Source organism: Typopeltis vanoorti, chromosome 13 (genome assembly GCF_054136105.1).
Source record: "Typopeltis vanoorti isolate ZY-2024b chromosome 13, IOZ_Tvanoo_1.0, whole genome shotgun sequence".
NCBI classification, from domain to species: domain Eukaryota; kingdom Metazoa; phylum Arthropoda; class Arachnida; order Uropygi; family Thelyphonidae; genus Typopeltis; species Typopeltis vanoorti.
Window position 1 is genome coordinate 73,451,184 of NC_143561.1, and position 19,894 is coordinate 73,471,077.

Below are 19,894 nucleotides of genomic sequence, written 5' to 3' on the forward strand. Positions count from 1 at the left end.
ATAATACAGAGGAACTGACTTACAGAAGTAAGGAGATTCTTGTTCGATTGTATAAGGCTTTGATTAGGCCAAAAATGGACGGCTGTGCCCAAATTTGGTGATCTGGTTTTCGAAAGGATGAAGAGATGTTGGAAAGGGTCCAGAGCGACTTATTAAGGTAGTTTCTGATCTCTGGAATGTCAAATATGAGGAAAGGTTCAGAAGATGCAATTTACAGATTCTAGTGGATAGGAGGAAGAGGATGATGTGATAGCGACCAACAAGTTAGTAAGCAGTTGTTATAGGATCAATGTTGGAGATGTTTTACAGCAAACAGTGGGAGATCAGGGGAAAGAACCAGAGGTCATCCCTGGAATCTGTATAAGAAGGATGTGAGCAGGGGAGTGAGAAGCAGGTTTTTTGCATGTAGAGTTGTGAATGATTGGAATGCGGCAGAAAGTGTGGTGTCTGCAGAGAATTTGAGTGTGTTTAAGGCATGGTATGACGAGCTGTGTGTACGACAAAAGGACTTCCTAGATGAGTATTTGACTCCATGGGGTCTTGGGATGATGATGATGATAATAATAATAATTGCCTATTTAAAAAAAATTATTGATGTGTAATTAGAATTAAACTTTTCCATATCTTAGAGAGAAGCAGTTTTTTTGATTTAGCTTCAGACGGTGAAGTAAGGCCTTACTAAACAAATACTGCTATTGATAAAGTAAGCATATTTCATACTATAGGATATTGTGGTCTGTATCTATTCCATGCTGTGCCAAGCACAATTCCTCAGATTTATTGATGCTAATATAAGATTGGTGTTCTTATAATCTCTTTTCTACAAAGCGTCCACATTAAGAATGATGATAGTCACAAGGAACTTGGTAGACACCAGGAAGAGCTATAGGAGATCATTTATCTTTTGAAGATGGAAATCATGCTGATAATTTGTTGATAGGAAAAAAAGTAGCCATTAAATTGTATTTCCTAAGAATTCTGGAAATCAGTTCTGAGATGCAAGAAATGTATAGGAATGGAACACAACATACTGTTTCTTTGTTATTTGAGCTAGTATTAATGGAATTAAAAAGGTGTTACGTGGTCCTTTTGGAGAAGCCACTGAGTTTTATATATTGTTTGATATATAAAACTATGTTTAAGAGTTCCTGCGGTAATAGTTGAGAGGTAGAACAAATAGTATGAGAACATTACAATAAAGTTTTTATAATTCCAGTCTTCCGCAATGGATGGTGAGCCAATTGCAGTTTATTCAAGCATTCAATGAAAATTTAGCTTCTATTTATCAAAAGTTAGCTTTTGATAAATAGAAGTAATCCAGTAATCCCATAATAAGAATAAAAAAGAAGAATCTGTTGTTGTCCATTTCCATAGCAAATTTAATTCATAGCTGTATACTGTTTATATTAGATAAAAAAGTAGGTAATGGGTATTCATTATGGGACCAGTTAGCAAAAACGTCATCTAATATAATAAACCCAAAACGAAGGCTGAGGGTGTATGGATGAGAAAAGGATGTCTTCTAAATGTTCTAAATAAAAGTTAGCATGTACAGGAGAGAGTGGACTTCCCATTGTGGATTCTTCAACTTAACTGTAAAACTTATTTACAAATAAAATATCTGGAATGCATAACAAAGTTGAATAATTTCACTATATCCTGTGGAAATGCTTCTGAAAGTAGATGTGTATTCTCAAGAGGAACATTTGAGAAGAGAGAGATTCTATATCAAAGCTAACCATTACATCAGTGGGGCTGTATGGAAACATTTTTCCCTTTATCTAGAAAATTGGAAGAATATTTTATGAATAAGCAGGAGTTGCCAATCTCAGTTTTCAATAAGTGTGTGAAAAATTTGGCTATTCAGCAATTTCTAGCAAAATAAATTTTATGGTGTCTCCATCAAGGCTTACAACTTCATCTAGTAAAGGGTTCGGTTTTTTTAATTGTCTGTTAGTGGGATTGTAATCCATTCTTGGTATGTTAAATGATCCCATAATAAAAGAGTGCTTTTCTTTTATAATTAGCAGAATCATCCATTACAACTGTAGCCTTCACCTTCAGACTTAGTAATAATAATAATTATTATTATTATTACACCCTCCATGGAGTAGGCAGACTCATCGTGAGAGGTTCATTAAACTGACAACATATTTATCATACCGAATCTTAAAAATTCTAAACACTCCTTGCATTAACAACACATTCTGATAATGTGTTCCATTCACTGACAATTCTCCATGTTATAAATCTACTCCTTTCCACACTTTTACATAACTTCCAGGGATGAGCTATGGTTCTTCTCCTCCCACCTTCTATCCTTTTTATAACCCCCCCCCCCTCTGGATTAATCTGATAAAATCCTTCTTACTAACTTAAATGTCTCAATCGCATAATCTCTTTTCCTCCTATCCACCAAACTCTGCAATCCACATTTCTTCAACCTCTCTCCACAGTCAGCACTCCAAAGTCCTGACATTGTCTTAGTCTCTCATCTCTGGACCCTCTCTAATATCTCCACATCACAACGAAAACCATGGTGACCAGATCTGAGCACAACAGTCAAACTGTGGTCTGACCACTGCCTTATAAAGTGGCACAACCACTTCCTTATTCCTACATGTTAGAGTACTTCTTATCATAGCAGCACAACGATGTGCAGGCTTTGCAACGCTAGCAATATTCCCTTTTAACTTCAGTCTACTGTCAACCATCACTCTCAAATTTCTAATCTCATCCACTTCCTGCAGTATGGCGATATAGTACACAGCCTTATACGAGGGTGGTCTAAAACGTTCTCGGCCTAACAATAAAAAAATGAATTTATAATTTCAAAATTATTTTTGTTTTTCAACGTAATCTCCCTTAAGACTAATACATTTATTCCAGCGATGTTCCAGCACCTTTATCCCGTCCCTGTAGTGGTTCTGAGTAAGATTTGCAAAACATCCCTCAACAGCTGCAATCACCTCCTAATTTGAAGAAAATTGCTGACTAGCAAGGAAGACTTTTAGTTCTGGAAAGAGATAGAAGTCAGAGGGAGCCAAATCTGGGGAATAGGGTGGATGTTCCAACAATTCATAGTGCAGAATCCTTAATTTTCCCATTGCCAAAACACCTTTGTGGGCAGGTGCATTGTTCTGATGAAAGATGATTATTTTCTTCTGCAAATTGGGTGGTCTTTTCTCACGAATTTTTTCGTCTAGTCTGGTTAAAAGATCGGAATAATATTCCCCAGTTATTGTTTTACCCTTTTCAAGATAATTAATAAACAAAATGCCTTTAGCATCCCAAAACACCAATGCCATGACCTTTCCAGCTGATGGAACCGACTTTGTCTTCTTTGATGCAGAACAACCGACTTCTGTCCACTGGATTCTGGTGTGTAATGGTGAATCCAAGTCTCATCCATAGAGATGAGCATTTTAATGCTCCAAGCACTGTTCAGAGATTTTCATACGAGTACATTTTTGATCTGCTGTGAGCAACCTTCATGCAAAATATATCCTACACGTTCTTTTGAAATGCCTATATTCTCAGCAATTTCATGCACTTTGACTCGCTGGTCATCCAATATCATATCATGCATTTGATCAATGATTTCCGGTGTTGTTACACTTTTTTTGGGCGTCCTTCCCGCGGATCATCTTCAAGGCTGGTATGGCCACTTTAAACTCAGCAGCCCATTTCTTAATTAACGAAAACAAAGGAGAAGAGTGCCCATAAACTTTTATGAACTTTGAATGAATTTCAAAGTTCATAAAAGTTTATGGGCACTTTTATGAAGAATTTTACAAAGAATTTTTTAACCGCACGATACTCAATTTTATCCATTTCAAGGGATACTGACAACACTTTTGTTTAAGACAGCTGTATAAAACAAACTACTTGATAGAATGACTTGCAATTTCACATGGATGCTTATGACAAATGTACCAACTTAGAAAAAAGCTCTTGTCGATAGTGTTGCCATTTATGGTAGAGATCGAGAACTTTTCAGGCCACTCTCATATTTCTGCACTCCAAAATGCAACATGTTGCACTTATTGATATTAAAACTACAACCCCGTCCCTTTGTCTCTAAGAAAAAAATCTATTCAAATCTATCTGAAGAGTATTAACATCAACAATGTTACTTATAATTCTTCCCAACTTTTCATCATAGCAAACAGCTGAATATCCCCAGTCACATATCGTTTACAAACAAGTTACACAGCAAGGGGCCAAGAACAGAACAGAACAGTTGGAGACTTCAGTCTTAAACCATGCTTGTGGAGTGGTACTATTCTGTCTTCTTTCCACTCCTTAGGAACCCCCCCATCCACTGCAAGACTTTCCTTAAATAACCAGCCAAGGGCATAGCCAACTGTGGTGCAAATTCCTTAACAATACATGGTGATATATGTCATCCATTCCCACAGCCTTATTAACATCCAACCCAACCAACAACTGATTCTTTCACTTCCAATTCTCCTAATAGTTGCATCTTTTCTATATATTGCATGATGTCATTTACACCAGTATGATAGACACTGATAAAGTGCTCATGCAATAATTCCACTATATCCTTTGCAGCCGTTAATCTGCTGTCATGACTATCCCCCAGTTTAATCTGCCATGATTATTCTTCCTCTTGCTTGCCATAGAGTGGAAAAATTACCTTCACTTGACCAGCCAATCGCCTCTCATACTGCACCTATCCTTTTCTTTCTTTACCATATTCATTATCTTTCTAGCCTGTGCTTTATACTCTTTATGGACCTGATCACCACCAACTGTCCTGTACATCCTTCAAAACATTTTATTTTTCAGAGAGAGCTTGCCTGATTTCACTCCTACTCTATTTACTTGCTTAACCATTGGTATGCAGTCAAACACTGCTTTTGTCAGATACTGCCTTGTGAGTTTCCATGCATTGTCAACATCTTTTCCGATCAGTTCATCTACCCAAAGCACTTATGCTAACTGACTACAGAGCTTTCTATAATCACCTGCTTTATACTTCCACATGTATCCATTTTTGGCAGTAACCTTTTCTTGTTTCATCACTCCAAATAAGTACATCATGATCACTCTCACCAATTAGCAGCAGTGTCAACACTTCATTAACAACTACATCTTGTCAAGTTATCACCAAATCCAAAACATTAAAGCCTCTAGTTGCTTCAATCACATGCTGCTTAAGATACTTATCTCTCAGAAATTCCCCAAACTTGCTCTCCTTTGTTCTCCTTCCGGTCTATATACCAGTAATTAAAGTCTCCCATCAGGATCACCATCTTTTTATATCACCATCATCAAATTTCTGATATGTATCCTGAAGGGGTGTACAGGATATAATAGTACTACATGAAAAACTTATACCATTACTAACTTCCTATCTACAATTTTCCTCCAAATCAATCTGTTACCTGGCAAGACTCCAACATTATCACATCTTATATTTCTATCTTCTAAGGCACTTTTTACTGTATCAATTCACCTATATCTTGGTCTTTCTCTAGGTCTTTTTCTTGCAAACCTAGCAAAGAACACTTGTTCTGCTAATCTTTCCTCTCCCATTCTGTTCAAGTGACCATACCACCTGAGATTAGCTCTGCTAACAATATTAAGTTCTTTCCTAATATCCTCATTATTAAAGGAACTCGTAAGACCACATAATAACTTTTAATTAATAAGGTACAGATATTTCATACTAAAACTAATAGTACATCTTCAGTGTTACAAACACTGAAGATGTACTATTAGTTTAGAAGTAACGAACATTCGGTGGATCACCTATTAAAATATTATATTTTAATTATATTTTAATAGGTGATCCACCAAATGTTCGTTACTTGTATTCCATTCCTATAACTGTTTGTAACACTGAAGATGTACTATTAGTTTTAGTATGAAATATCTGTACCTTATTAATTAAAAGTTATTACTGTGGTCTTACATGTTCCTTTAATAATTATACTATGCCACAGGTACCTCTAAAAATAATAATATCCTCATTTTTAATACGATATTGCCATTGATGCCATCTGTTTATGCCCCTAATCTTTCTCAGAACTCTCATAGCTGTGGTCTCTAGTCTTTGGTCAAGTGTTTCATTTCTAACCCAGCTCTCAGATCAATAAGTTAAAATTGGTTCGAACACTGTCTTGTATACAACTAATTTAGTGTTTTGACTAATTTCTCTCTTATTCCATATGAATTTATTCAGTTGACTTCCTACCATACCAGCTTTATTGATTCTGTTGTCTACTTCCATATTTAATTTACCATCTTCACTAAAAATTGTGCCCAAGTAGCTGAAATGTTTTATTATTCTATAGTTTCTCCATTCGCAATTCAGTTGACATTTTCAATGCTTCTGCCTTTTCATTGCCTTTGTCTTGTTATTGCTGACCTTCATACCATATCTATTACAACAGTGATTCAATTTAGTCAGGGAATCTTGCAGATTTGTAATGGATTTATTTAGAAGTATAACATCATCAGCATAAAGCAAAGAGCTGATATTAACATTTCCAATTTTGATATCAGGTTTAATATCACTTTCCTTCATAATGTGATCCATATAGATAATAAATAACAGAGGGGATAATGTACATCCTTGTCTGATGTTAGATTTAACATAAAACCATCTTCCTGTACTTCCTTTAATTCTAAATACTGACTTACAACTCAAATAAAGACTAAGTATTCCTTGATATAATGTTTCATTGACACCATACAACTGTAGCACTTTGAACAGCTTCTCTCTTGGCACCCTATCATACGCTTTTTCCAGATCTACAAAACTTAAATACAGATCACTGTTATATTTCCACGATTTCTCAACTATTTGTCATAACGTGAAAATTTGATCATGACAGCCTCTATTTGGCCTGAATCTAGCTTGTTCTTCACCAAGCTTCCCTTCCACAATCCATCTTTTTACATACCCAACTAATTTGCCTAAACATTTCACAATTAGTATTCTCTGCATTCCCTGGCCTATAATAGCCTCCTATCAGATATATTAACCTGTTTATTTCAACTTCACACCATGCAGATTTAAAATCTGTGCATGCACTATCAACTTCTGCACTTTGCAGACACACTTCCTCTGCAATCATTAATAGCATTCCCCTGCTCTTTTCACATTTCTGTCCTTCTGGAAAATTATATATTCTTCTAATTCTATTCTCAACATCACATCCTCCTCAGACAACCAACTTTCACTTATTCCAATTATCTTTGGGCATACTGCCTCAATCAATGCAACAAACTCAGCTCTCTTGTTTCAAATACGCTTTGCATTGCATATAAGCGTAACAATTCCCTGTGTGTATTTGAGGCCATTCTACCAGCACTAACATTCTCTATTTTAGTTACTATAACACATCTCTCTCTTTGGTCTGACCACTCCTGTTTCCCTGATCCTGACTCTGATTTCCATTCCTACCTGTCTCATCCTCACTTTTATGCATTCCATCATCTTGTGCTGCTGCAATCACATCTTCAAACTCATATCCATCTTCCTCCTGTCGTACACTCCATTTATTTGTGCTATCTTGCTTCACAAGTATCATATGATCATTTTCTATATTAACTTCTTGACTCTGTGCCTTCTCAGAAAACAACAGACGTTCTAAATGTCCAACACCAAACAGATTCAAATGTAATCCATCAACTTTAAACCATTCCACTTTCCCTTCAAATTCACCCCACAGTTTTACAAATTGAACCTCTTTGCCTGACACAACTCAGCCATCTTACTATTCATTATGACTGTTCTCCTCAATTTACTGTTGTGTAATAATGAGATGACTGTTGCATCTTAAGGATTATAATGCTTTTATTTCAGTAGGACAGATGAAATATCTGAATTAAGCTTATTAGCATCCTTCAACATTGAATAGAAAGTGAATAATTTCTATTCAATGTTGAAGAGAAAATCTAAGTAAGGTATCCTTTTAGGAACTATGGAGAAATCATGACCTTTTGAAAGAATAAAGATTTCTCTTTCAGTTAGCAGGCATCCTGAGATGTTTACTACCTAATTTTCTGGAACAGTATGAGCTAGGCTTTGCATAGTGACAAGGGAATTGAATTTATGATCTAAATGTCAGTTGTATTTATTAAACAAATAAAGCAGAGAGTATTTAGCCACAGTGAGAACTATAATAGAAAGTTTAAGGTCTACAGTTGTAATATAATTCTGGAGATTAAAAACAAGACTTATATTAATAGCTAGTTAATGTTTAGCAGCTTAAAGTTGATTGTGGATGAATGATAGGATTGAAGTGATATAGATATTATGAGCACCTGGGACTTGATAATTTCCTTCAGCTTTGCAAACTATGGAATAATCTTGAGATAGCAGCATTTTTTATGAAAGGAAATCCTAACTCAGTTTACCTTGTAACACTGATAATTTTTTATGTTTACCAGTCTTCTTGGTTATTTCTTCCCCATAAATGATTATTAATTGTTGTTTAAGAGATACTTGTGCCATGAGAGGTTTCTTTAAATTAACATGAAAAACACAAGGAGTAAGTAATACAATTTATTTATGGCCATATATTTCAGCTTGAATATTACAGGCCATCATCAGTGGTGACAATAGTTGATTACAAAGTAAAACATGAACAATGGATTGATTTGAAAAAGTAAGAGCTGCATGATGTTACATATACCACAATGCAATGATATAACTGAGGAAATATTATGATATTAATTATTCATTAGCTATTTAAAAAAAAAGAAAAAGAAAAAATATATATAATTTAAGAAATAAAATTCAAAATACAATACATTTAAAATTTTCTCAAGAAATACAATTTAGTGGCTACTTTTCCTTCTATCAACAAATTATGGATATCAACAGAATATGGATTTTTGGAATATAAACACTTGACTTGGATAAGTGGATGGTTGACAAGCAGGTATCCAAAAGTGGTATACAGTGGATGTGAATCTCCTAAATTTAAGGTAAAATTGGAAAATAAATATAATCCCAAAATGCATCCATAACAATTTCAACAAGGTCTAAATTAAATTTGTGGAAATATATATCAGTCACTTGAGTATATTAAAATAATGTATAACACTTATTGAATAATGACAAATTTCAATATATCTCACCTTAACCAAAATATAGCTATGCAGTATCATTAAGCTGGTATTCATTTCATTGGGCACTTTAATTTTTTGCCTTTTTAGTTCTTGATACATGCTAAATAACACATCATGAGCATTGCGATAATTTCCTGTAATAAATTAATAAGATTGTGTAAAAAAATGATAAAAAGAACATGAATTTTGAAAAGATATTTCACCATACCATGCATTACAAAGAACTGCAACGACACAAAAGAGACAAAAACTAAAATAGAAAGTGATTTAAGCAGAACAGAAAGCATAATGCAAATGTTTTAATTATACTGGCAAATACATACTCCAAGATATGATCCTCTTCATCTTCCATTCTACTTTTTAACATCCTGCTTACAGACCAATGGAGAAGAAAGTGGACTGCTCATTGGAGCTCCTTCTATTTATTGGAAGAGTTTATTTTTGTAAGTGGAACCCATCCCATTCAAGTGCCATCTCCTATCTAGGAGGTTGACTACCATGATTTGACTCATGGTTGACTATGGGCATTATGACATGTGGTGAGGACCCTATCTCTTCCACATACTATCATAAGTATTCATGGCTGTAAATCTGTGTGTACACAGGGCTGATTTGCTTGTTCTGGGGAACAAAAACCCAGAGTTTCTGGGTGGAAACCTCCTATCTCTGTATGAGACCAGCTAACTCCTAACTCACCTTTAGCTGAAAGAGACTAGATAAAGGTTCCTCATGTCATGGAAGGGAATCAAAATCAGGTCTTTCTGACCAAAGGTCTATACCGACTGAGCTACGGTGACTCATACCTGGAACAGCCAGGATGATTACAAAGTAATATAGTTTAACTTTGTCAGATGAAAAGATGTTTGATATCAGATGAGGATTAATATCAAGCCAAACATTGGTGAACAATGATCACATTCAAGCTGTACATGTTAGTAGTTTGAAGAGGATAGCTATTAAGTTTTGCTAGAAAATATGAATTTTTGATAAAAGAATGAGAATTTCCTATATGTGGAGTTAACAGTTACGCTAAAAATTTGGATACACAATAAGTTAGGGAATCTATGGAGTTCATGATAGGGCGAAGGGTAATGGCACCTTTATGGATTTTTGATAATCCATAAAAACATGGAGTCCAACCAAAACCTTTAAATTTTTTCCATTGTATCTATGTCAAGACTTGAGACTTCTTCTAGCAGAGAAGAAACTAACAAATCCTCAGTGTAGGAAGGTGTTGAAGCCTTAGTGAACCACCTGAACTTGAATCAAAATGATTGCACGTCATTACCAAAAATATGGAGGAGTCTCATTCTTCTTAGTCATCACTAGTTTTTTTTTTAGTATTATATCTTGATGTAGTCACATCACATGCTTTTGATAAACTGAAAACAAGACAACAGCAGTCTTTTAAATGAGAATTTTTTAAATTTATTTAATTAATTTATTTTTTTTTAAATTTCTGGTGTATAAAGTATATAGATACTTTTTTTTCTAAGCAGTCCAGATTAATCTTACCTGCATTCTGTTCCTCTCTGGCAATTACAATTGCTGTTTTTGCTGCTTCTCTATACTGCTTTAAGGCCATATACAAACGGAAAAGGTATTTAAAGTCCTAAAATGACAAAGAGTAAGCTAAAACAGTTGTCTGAATGTAATAACCAATTAAATATTTCATTCATTTTAATGGCATTTTTCAGAAAATCTTTAAGAAAAATGCATAAGGCAGCAAGACTTAAAGCACTGATTTTGTAAGGAAAGTTTAAATCAATAGCACTTTGTTACGTGTAATGCTTCTCACCACCTTCCCTTCCCTGAGCCTATCATTCATTTCTTTTGTTCATTGAATGTTATAATTTCTTAGCATACCACTTATAACAGGACATATTATTCTCTTGCACCCCTATACTAACTATTCTAGGCCTATGATGAGTACTACCCCTTAACTTTTTTCACCTCAATAAAGGTTGAAACTGGACTGGGTCGTGACCATTCCCATAGCAATATATATATGTCTGCAAGGATATGTGCATTGCATTATGGGATATGAAGGCAACTGATGTGAAATCATTAGCCTCTATATATATGAGGGTAGTCTAAAAAGTTCTTGGCCTAACAATGAAAAAATGAATTTATAATTTAAAAATTATTTTTATTTTTCAACATAATCTCCATTAAGACTAATACATTTATTCAGTGATGCTCCAGCGCAATTATCCCATCCCTATAGTGGTTCTCACTAAGATCTGCAAAATACCCCTCTACAGCTGCAATCACCTATTGATTAGAAGAAAAATGCTGACCAGAGAGGAAGAGTTTTAGTTTTGGGAAGAGATAGAAGGCAGAGGGAGCCAAATCTGGGAAATCGGGTGGATGTTCCAACAATTCATAGTGCAGACCCCTTAATTTTCTCATTGCCAAAACACCTTTGTGGGGAGGTGCAATATCCTGATGAAAGATGATTTGTTTCTTCTGCAAACCGGGTCTTTTCTCACAAATTTTTTCGATTAGTCTGGTTAAAAGATCGGAATAATATTTCCAATTTATTGTTTTACCTTTTTCAAGATAATTAATAAACAAAATGCATTTAGTATCCCAAAACACTGATGCCATGACCTTTCCTGCTGATGGAACTGACTTTGTCTTCTTTGGCACTAAACAACTGGCTTCTGTCCACTGTTTTGACTGCTGTTTGGATTCTGGTGTGTAATGGTGCATCCAAGTCTCATCCATAGTAATAAATCGATGCACAAAATCTGTTTTATTCTTGTTAAAATGCTCCAAGTACTGTTCAGAAATTTTCATGCGAAGTGCATTTTTGATCTGCTGTGAACAAGCATGGCACCCATCTTGCGCAAAGCTTTTTTCATTTGCAATTCTTCTTGCAAAATATATCCTGCACATTCTTTTGAAATGCCTATAGTCTCAGCAATTCCACACACTTTGACTCGCCGGTCATTCAATACCATATTATGCATTTGATCAATGATTTCTGGTGTTGTTACACTTTTTGGGCGTCCTTCCCGTGGATCATCTTCAAGGCTGGTACAGCCACGTTTAAATTCAGCAGCCCATTTCTTAATCATTGAAAATGAAGGAGAAGAGTGCCCATAAACTTTTATGAATTTCTTTTGGTGTTAAATCTTCTTTTACAAAGAATTTTATAACTGGACGATACTCAATTTTATCCATTTCAAGGGATACAGACAACTCTTTTGCTTCAGACAGCTATATAAAACAAACCACTTGATAGAATGACTTGCAATTTAACATGGATGCTTACGACAGATTTATGAACTTGGAAAAAAAAAATTCTTGGCGATAGTGTTGCCATCTATGGACGATGCCGAGAACTTTTCAGACCACCCTCATAAGCAGTCTAGTCGTGAAGTGACTTCATGTGCATAATTGCAATGCTTGCAGACCCCCATTTTTAAATGGGGGATATGCAAGTACTGAGAATTTGAGAAACAGTGAACTGGGCAAATAGAATAATTAGAGTATATAACGAGTGGGCAACTATGCATCCTTTTGGAGCCAAAATAATTCTGTTAAGACTTAAGAAGAGCCGCAACTTTTGACCAATGTGATTGTACGGGAGTAAGTGAGTGTGCACATGGCGAGGTTGTAACGAGCTTGTAAGAACTGCTTTGACTAATTACACACCTAATTTTAATTAGCTTACTAAGAAAATGGATACAAGGAAGGCCTCTACTAGTAAATAAGTTAACTAAAACTGTGTTTCGACTTTAAAATTATTCTAATTATTAAAAGTAAACTTCATTTAATATTTCGAATTAAACCTTTTTTATTGCAGTAATTTTATTAACCCTGTTTTTCTCTCTCTTCTCTGTTTTTTTTTTATTCTGTTCCTCTTTTTTTTTGTTGTTGGCGCTTCTCTTATTGTTTATTTTTTTCCTAGTAGAGCGTGAAGAGCTGCGTGATGTGTGGAGGCAAGCCACGTTGTGGCCACCCCTGGTATATAATATAATGCACAACAACTAAAATGAACATGAAATGAAAATTAACATGTATTTTAAGACACAACCCCCCCCCCCCCCACACACACACACCACCATACACACATTTCCACATACATCATTCTGCAAAGATTTAAGGAAACCTAAATAAACCTAAATTTCAAAGTAACATAAAGGAAAGTTATTCTTAGAATTTTAAATATTCTAACATCCTATCCTATTCATTTATAACACTCCAAGTGGGGGGGGGGGTAAAAGGACTTTACATTTCAGAGATTATTTCCAAGAAATCTGAAAAAAAAAAAAAAAAAAAAAAAAAAAAAACAGCCATATTAATCCTTCAATCCCATTCCACTTTTTGGAAATCACATGGGATTTAAATCCAATCATGAAGTGTTGCAAAATATGAATTTTGAAACATGATTTTGCGAGCAACAATTTCTTATAGGAATATATGTGAATGGCATATTACAGGATTCAGAGTTTTCTTTTATTAGCAAAAGATAGATGACTATTTTAAAAGATAACAGTGAGTGTGGTGTTATGTGTTTTTTTAACACACAGTTTAAATGTATTTTTGGTGACTATAGGAGAGATAAGAACAAAAACTACACCCCTCAGTTTAAACTTTATATTTGCTGACAATATATAAAATCCTTGTCAGTGTTCATTGAACTGAAATTAGAAACACACACAAGCATGCCAATTTTTCTTTCCCTTTTCTCAAAGCAATTTTTAGTAATTATTTTTTTTACAAAAAATCTTCAGTAATAGAAAATATATGGTCACACACCAGTTTATAATATTACAATGTTTTTTTGAGGATGCAAAGGGCAAGAAGGGGGGGGGATATGCTGCTGCTGATGATGATAATGGACGAATTATTTCTGCACAAGGATAGGAGGAGATGAATGACAGGAAGAAATATTTTGTTAGGTGTTGCTATAGGATGGGAAAAGTTGAGAACAGAGACAAAGAAATGTATAGGCTTGGTGAGCAAGAGAAGGGTGATCATTATTGGTAATTTTAATTATAGTGATATTGAAAACATTTAAAATCACTAACAATGATCCCTCCTTCTCTTACTCATCAAGCTTATACATTTCTTTGTTTCCACTCTCAACTTTTCCCATCCTATAGCAACATCTAACTAAATATTTCTTTCTATCATTCATAGGAAGAAATTCAGCAGTTGGTAAAGACAGAGAATAAGGAAAATGAATTTCTTGAGTTCTTAAAAAGGGACAACTATCTTAGGCAATATACATATAAGGGAGGGCACAGGAGGGTAAGCCTTAGATCTGATATTATCATCATAGGATGTAATTGTGAATGGAGTGTTATCTTCCCTCAGTTGGCAGGAATTGCATTCCTGCCAACTGAGTGCAATTCTGAGTGCAATCCGGGGTGCAATTCTAGCTCGCCTCCTCGTGGTGCACCCTAGGTCATGCTAAAGAGCTAGAGCAAATGGCAGCCAGACCATTGTGCAATCTCCTGACCATATTTACACATGGAAACTCAAAACCTTCACAATGGTTCTTTTTTGAACCAGCTGATAAGAAACATTGAACATAATATCCGTATCTGCCAGTTAAATGTTGAGGGTATTAGCGCATCAAAATGTCAATGTCTTTCTAAACTTCTACAAAAAAAAAAAAACTTCAATTCTACTTCTCATTCAAGACATATCAAAACTGAAGATCAAGTTAAATCTAGAGCAATCATCCCTGGCTATGACATTCTTGGATTACTTACAGTCGTAGCTACAGTAACATAACATATGTCCGAAATGATATTGAGAATGCTATGCTGATATCTTCTTCTACTGATGACGAAATTCATAAGATCGCTATTAAAATAGCAGACATTATGATTGTGAATGGATATAAACCAACTGCAACTGTTTGGCCAAATGATGTTCACAGACATACTCCCACCCAATGGTGTACTCTGGGGACTTCAACAGTCATCATACTTCTTGGAAATACGATTGGAATGATCAAAACAGGGAAATATTAACTGAATGGACAGATCAACACTTGGTTTTTGATGCCAAGGAAAAAGGCACCTTTAAATCAAGAGCCTGGAATAAGGAATATAACCCAGATTTGACATTCGCTTCCACTGATAGTGAAAATCAACCTCTACAGACTTTCAGACGTATTCTTGAGGTTTTTCCAAATAGCCAGCACCATCCCATCTTTATGGAATTAGGAACCCAAATTCCAGTGATAACATCATTTCCTAGACCAAGATGGAATTTCCAAAAAGCTGACTGGGAAAACTTCACTGCAGATCTAGATGCATGCCTTAGAAGAATTCCCCCAACTCACAAAAACTATACACAGTTCACTGGAGTAGTTATAGCGGGAAAAAATACACATTCCTAGAGGCTACCAAAAAGAATACGTGCCTGGATGGACCAATGAAAGCGAATACCTGTATCAGGGAATTCCTTGAAAGTAAGGATCCCGAGATAGGAGAAGAACTGCTCCATAGTCTCAATGCTGCTCGTAGGGAAAAGTGGATTCAAATAACTGAAAACATAGATTTCAAACACTCTGGTAGAGAAGCCTGGTCAGTGCTTAAAAAGATTGGTTCAAGCCCCTCTGTACCAAAGAAATTTCCTCTTGTTGATCCCAATCAGATAACTGCTTGTATTGTTTTGCTTTCTAGAGCTCCAATAGATAAAGAACATACTAAAGAGGTAAAATGCGAACTAAAGGCTATGAAGTCTGTAACTCAAAAGAATCAACAATTCTCTTTGCCTTTTTCCCATGAGGAAATATCCTCAGCATTTCAAAATATCAAAATGGGGAAGACTCCTGGATTTGACAATATTCATAATGAATTCCTGATACTGTGGACCTTATGCAAGATTGTGGCTAGTTAAGTTCTTTAACGATATACAGTGGTACCTCGACTTACAAACCGCTCGACATACAAACTTTTCGAGATATGATTTTTCATTTTATTATTTGATTATTATTACGTGACACCTCCAGGGAGTCTAAAGACTCATCGAGGGAGGGCACCTGCTCTATAACTCTCTGTCTCCACCAACATCAATCCACCAACTACAACTACACCAATGTCACCTACTGCCCACCACCATCACCACTAGTATTTTCACAGACAATCACAAACATCCATGCCCACGGCAGGATTTGACCCCTAGCAGCCTTTTGGCTGGAGAGCAGATACGCTAACCACTATGCCAACCAGGCCGGCATATCCCATTTCATATCCCATTTTGACCTCTAGATACGAACCTAGAATTGAGATATGAATCGTGAAAGCCTGTTTTACATTATACTTTTTTATTAACTTTTTTGTGCACGTTTAGCTGAGTGCACGCTGAACCATTTCTAGTGTAAATGGTTCAGCATGAACATTGTATTTTTTTTGTATCTATTTCTTTTCTGTGTATCTATTTCAGTATGTGTGTAATAAATACAAACCTAAAAAAATCTTCACAAAGTGAAGATTTTTTAAGTTTGTATTTATTACGTGTATTGTATGTATTTCTTTTTATAAGTGACGTGTTTTATTGTAGCTTCATATTTATTTTCTGAATAGTCTACCAGATAAGCGTCATTTCACTGATCAGTGTATTATTTTCAACATGGGGTCAAAGAAAACTAAGAAAGAAAAGATGAAGAAAATCACAATAGAAATTAAGAAAGAGATTGTGGAAAAATATATGAGAAAGGAGTGAGGCAAAGTGATCTGTGCAAGCAGTATGACTTGTCCAAATCCACCATAGCTACAATTGTGAAGAAAGCAGATTTTTATAAGGAACTGGATGTGGCCAAAGGAGTATGTATCGTGTCATCTCGAAGAAATAAAGTTATGGAAGAAATGGAAACTTGACTACTTGTCTGGATTAATGACATGCAACTGAAAGGAGAATAGTGTATCTCAAAACATGATCTGTTTACAAGCTCAAACTATTTACAAAGGTCTTTCGTAGAACTTGCCATCAACTAGCAGTAGCAAAGACATTGGTGAAGAGTTTATTAATATTATTATTATTTGACACCTCCAAGGAGTCCAAGGACTCATTGAGGGAGAGTGTGCCAACAGCATCGAACGATTGGTCCCTTTCCAACTACTAACCGTGCTCAAACTTACTTAATTGAGCGATTAGTAGCAGAGGCTCTACCAATCGACCAACCTTTGCCGGCGTTTAAAGCTAGCAAAGGATGGTCGATATGGAGAAGGTGCTAGTGCTGACAAAGAAGCCACTGAAAGGTTCATGAAGATATTTCAGAAACAGATGGAGTCAGAAGGTTACAGATCAGAACAAGTTTTCAACTGCAATGAAACTGAGCTTTTCTGGAAGAAAATGCCTAAGAGAATGTTCATCACTAAGGAGGAAATGGCATTGAAAGACTGACTAACTTTGCTTTTTTGTGCCAATGCCAGTGGTGACCTGAAGATAAAACCTCTGTTGGTTTACCACTCTGAAAATCCTGGAGTCTTTAAAAAGCAGAACGTTAACAGGCACAAACTCAGTGTTATGTGCTGAAGTAACAACAGAGCCTGGGTAACCAGGCAATTCTTCTGTGAGTGGATGACAGAGGTCTTTGCTCCCACAGTGAAATGGTATCTACAAGAAAAGAGTCTGCCTGAGAAAGTTCTTCTTATAATGGACAATGTAAACCAGCACATCTACCACAGTTGGAAGAAGATTTGGATGAAGAGTTTAATTTCATCAAAATTAAGTTCTTGCCTCCTAATACCACACCACTCCTACAACCAATGGATTAATATGTTATTTCCAACTTCAAAAAGCTTTATACCAAAGCTCTTTTCCAAAGATGTTTTGAAGTTATCACCGACACAGAATTAACCCTCAGGGAATTCTGGAAGAATCACTTCAAGATTCTTCATTGTTTGCATCTTATTAGTCATGCATGGGAAGATGTTTCTGTGAGAACTCTAAAATCAACCTGGAAAAAGTTATGAACTAACTGTGTCCGAGGAACTGCATTGGAAGGACCTGAAATCGAAATTGACATTGTAGATACAGTTGTCTCCCTGGGCAAGACCATGCATTTGGAAGGTGATGAAGCAGATGTAGAGGAGCACGACATTGAGCTGACCACTGAAGAGCTACAGGAGTTAAGAAGAGAGCAGGAAAAAGAAAGGGATGAGGAGGAAAAGCAGATGTCTTCAGAGGACAAAGAAGACAGCAACAAAAAGGGAGCAATTCCAACAAGTGATAAAATTGGGGAGAATTGCAAGAATTGGTTAACAAGTGGCATCCAAATCAAGGTGTTGTTTCTAGAGCCACCAATATCTTCAATGACAATGTCATTAATCACTTTAGGAGGGTGTTAAGGAATGACAGATTCAGTCAACATTGGATAGGTTTTTTAAGCCTTCCTCACCTAAGAGACAAAAGGAAGCAACTGATGATAACAAATTGAAAACTCCTGAACCACAAAACCAGCCACAAGAAAATTGATTTTTTTTTTACAATTTAATGGAAGATGATTTTCATACTAATCATGTAAAACCAAAGATTTCATAAATAAAAATTAATATGTAATGGTATACAAAATGCATATTTATAATGTAAAAATGCTCCTTCTCCATTTCTTTGCATTTTCTTCATTTAGTTGAGAATAGTTTTTTTTTTCTTTTGATTTTTTTTTTTTTTTTTTTGAATTTTTGAATCTGGGAATGGATTAATTGATTTCCCATAAGATATAATGGAAAATTGAGTTTCAAGATACAAACCACAGTCAGAAACGAATTAAGTTCGTAAGTTGAGGTACCACTGTACTTGAAAGTGGCTGTGTTCCTAAAGAATTTAAAAGGACAAAAATCATTGCTGTGTTAAAATCAGATAAGCCAGCAGACAGAACTGAAAGCTATTGCCCTATAGCCCTTTTAGGTGCAACCTACAAATTATTGAATAGGATCAGTGAGAAAATTTTGGAACCTGTTCCAATAGAACAAGCTGGATTCAGAAGAGATCGCAGCTGCACAGATCAAGTTCTCAGCTTAATAACCTACATTGAAGCAGGATTTCAAAGATGCCTGAAGACTACTGCAGTCTTTATTGACTTAACAGCAGCTTACGATACTGTTTGGAGGAAGGGACTCATATCTAAATTTCTTAAGGTCATCACATGTAAAATATTGGGTCATCTCCTAAACAAATTACTATGTGATCGATGTTTCAGGGTAGTCACTGGAGGAAGCATCAGTAAACAGAGAGTGCTTAAGAATGGATTACTTCAGGGTTCGGTGCTCGTACCACTGCTTTTTGGCCTTTACATCGCAGATATTCCTGAAACGGCCAGTAGGAATGCTTATGCAGATCTAGCTTTGGCAATCAGCGACAAGTCTATAAAAAAAACTGAAGAAATATTGACAAATGATCAGTCGGCTTTATGGCAGTTCTATAAAAAATGGAGATTAACATCAAATTATGGTAAAACTGAATGTTCTTGTTTTCAATAACAAACTTGTAAATCAAAAATGAGAGATATATGCTGATGGAACGTTAATTTCATTTAATACGACACCTAAATATCTGGGAATAACTCTGGATAGAACTCTGTCATATGATTAATATCACTGCTAAAGTTTGCACCAGAAATAACATAGTTCAGAAGCTTTGTACTATAAGCAGGGTTTTTTCTCCTGGAAACTCGGGTTTTTCATCCCGCATACAGACAAATCGGCCCTTCAGAACACACGCAATTTACAGACAAAAATACTAGTTGTGGTAGTTATGGTAGGCGGTAGATGGCATTGATGGAGATAATTCGTAGTAGAGGTTTGGTGTA

General features: G+C 35.5%; 1 protein-coding gene across 5 annotated transcripts in view; it reads right to left on the bottom strand.

Moving 5' to 3' along the window:
• Oseg6 (intraflagellar transport protein Oseg6) overlaps nucleotides 1-19,894 on the bottom strand; it is a 745,559-nt gene that overhangs the window by 114,456 nt on the left and 611,209 nt on the right. For 4 of the 5 annotated variants that reach the window (XR_016549279.1, XM_090403102.1, XM_090403101.1 and 1 more), the window contains 2 exons: nucleotides 10,627-10,723; nucleotides 9,121-9,245 (listed from right to left, as the gene is read on the bottom strand). Coding sequence is in view for 4 of the 5 variants with exons in the window: in XM_090403102.1 (XP_090259228.1) it covers nucleotides 9,121-9,245; nucleotides 10,627-10,723 (222 nt within the window). In the remaining variant the exon portion in view is untranslated. Of the gene's footprint in view, nucleotides 1-9,120; nucleotides 10,494-10,626; nucleotides 10,724-19,894 lie in introns of those variants that run through there. The other variant, XM_090403104.1, reaches the window with a different exon arrangement.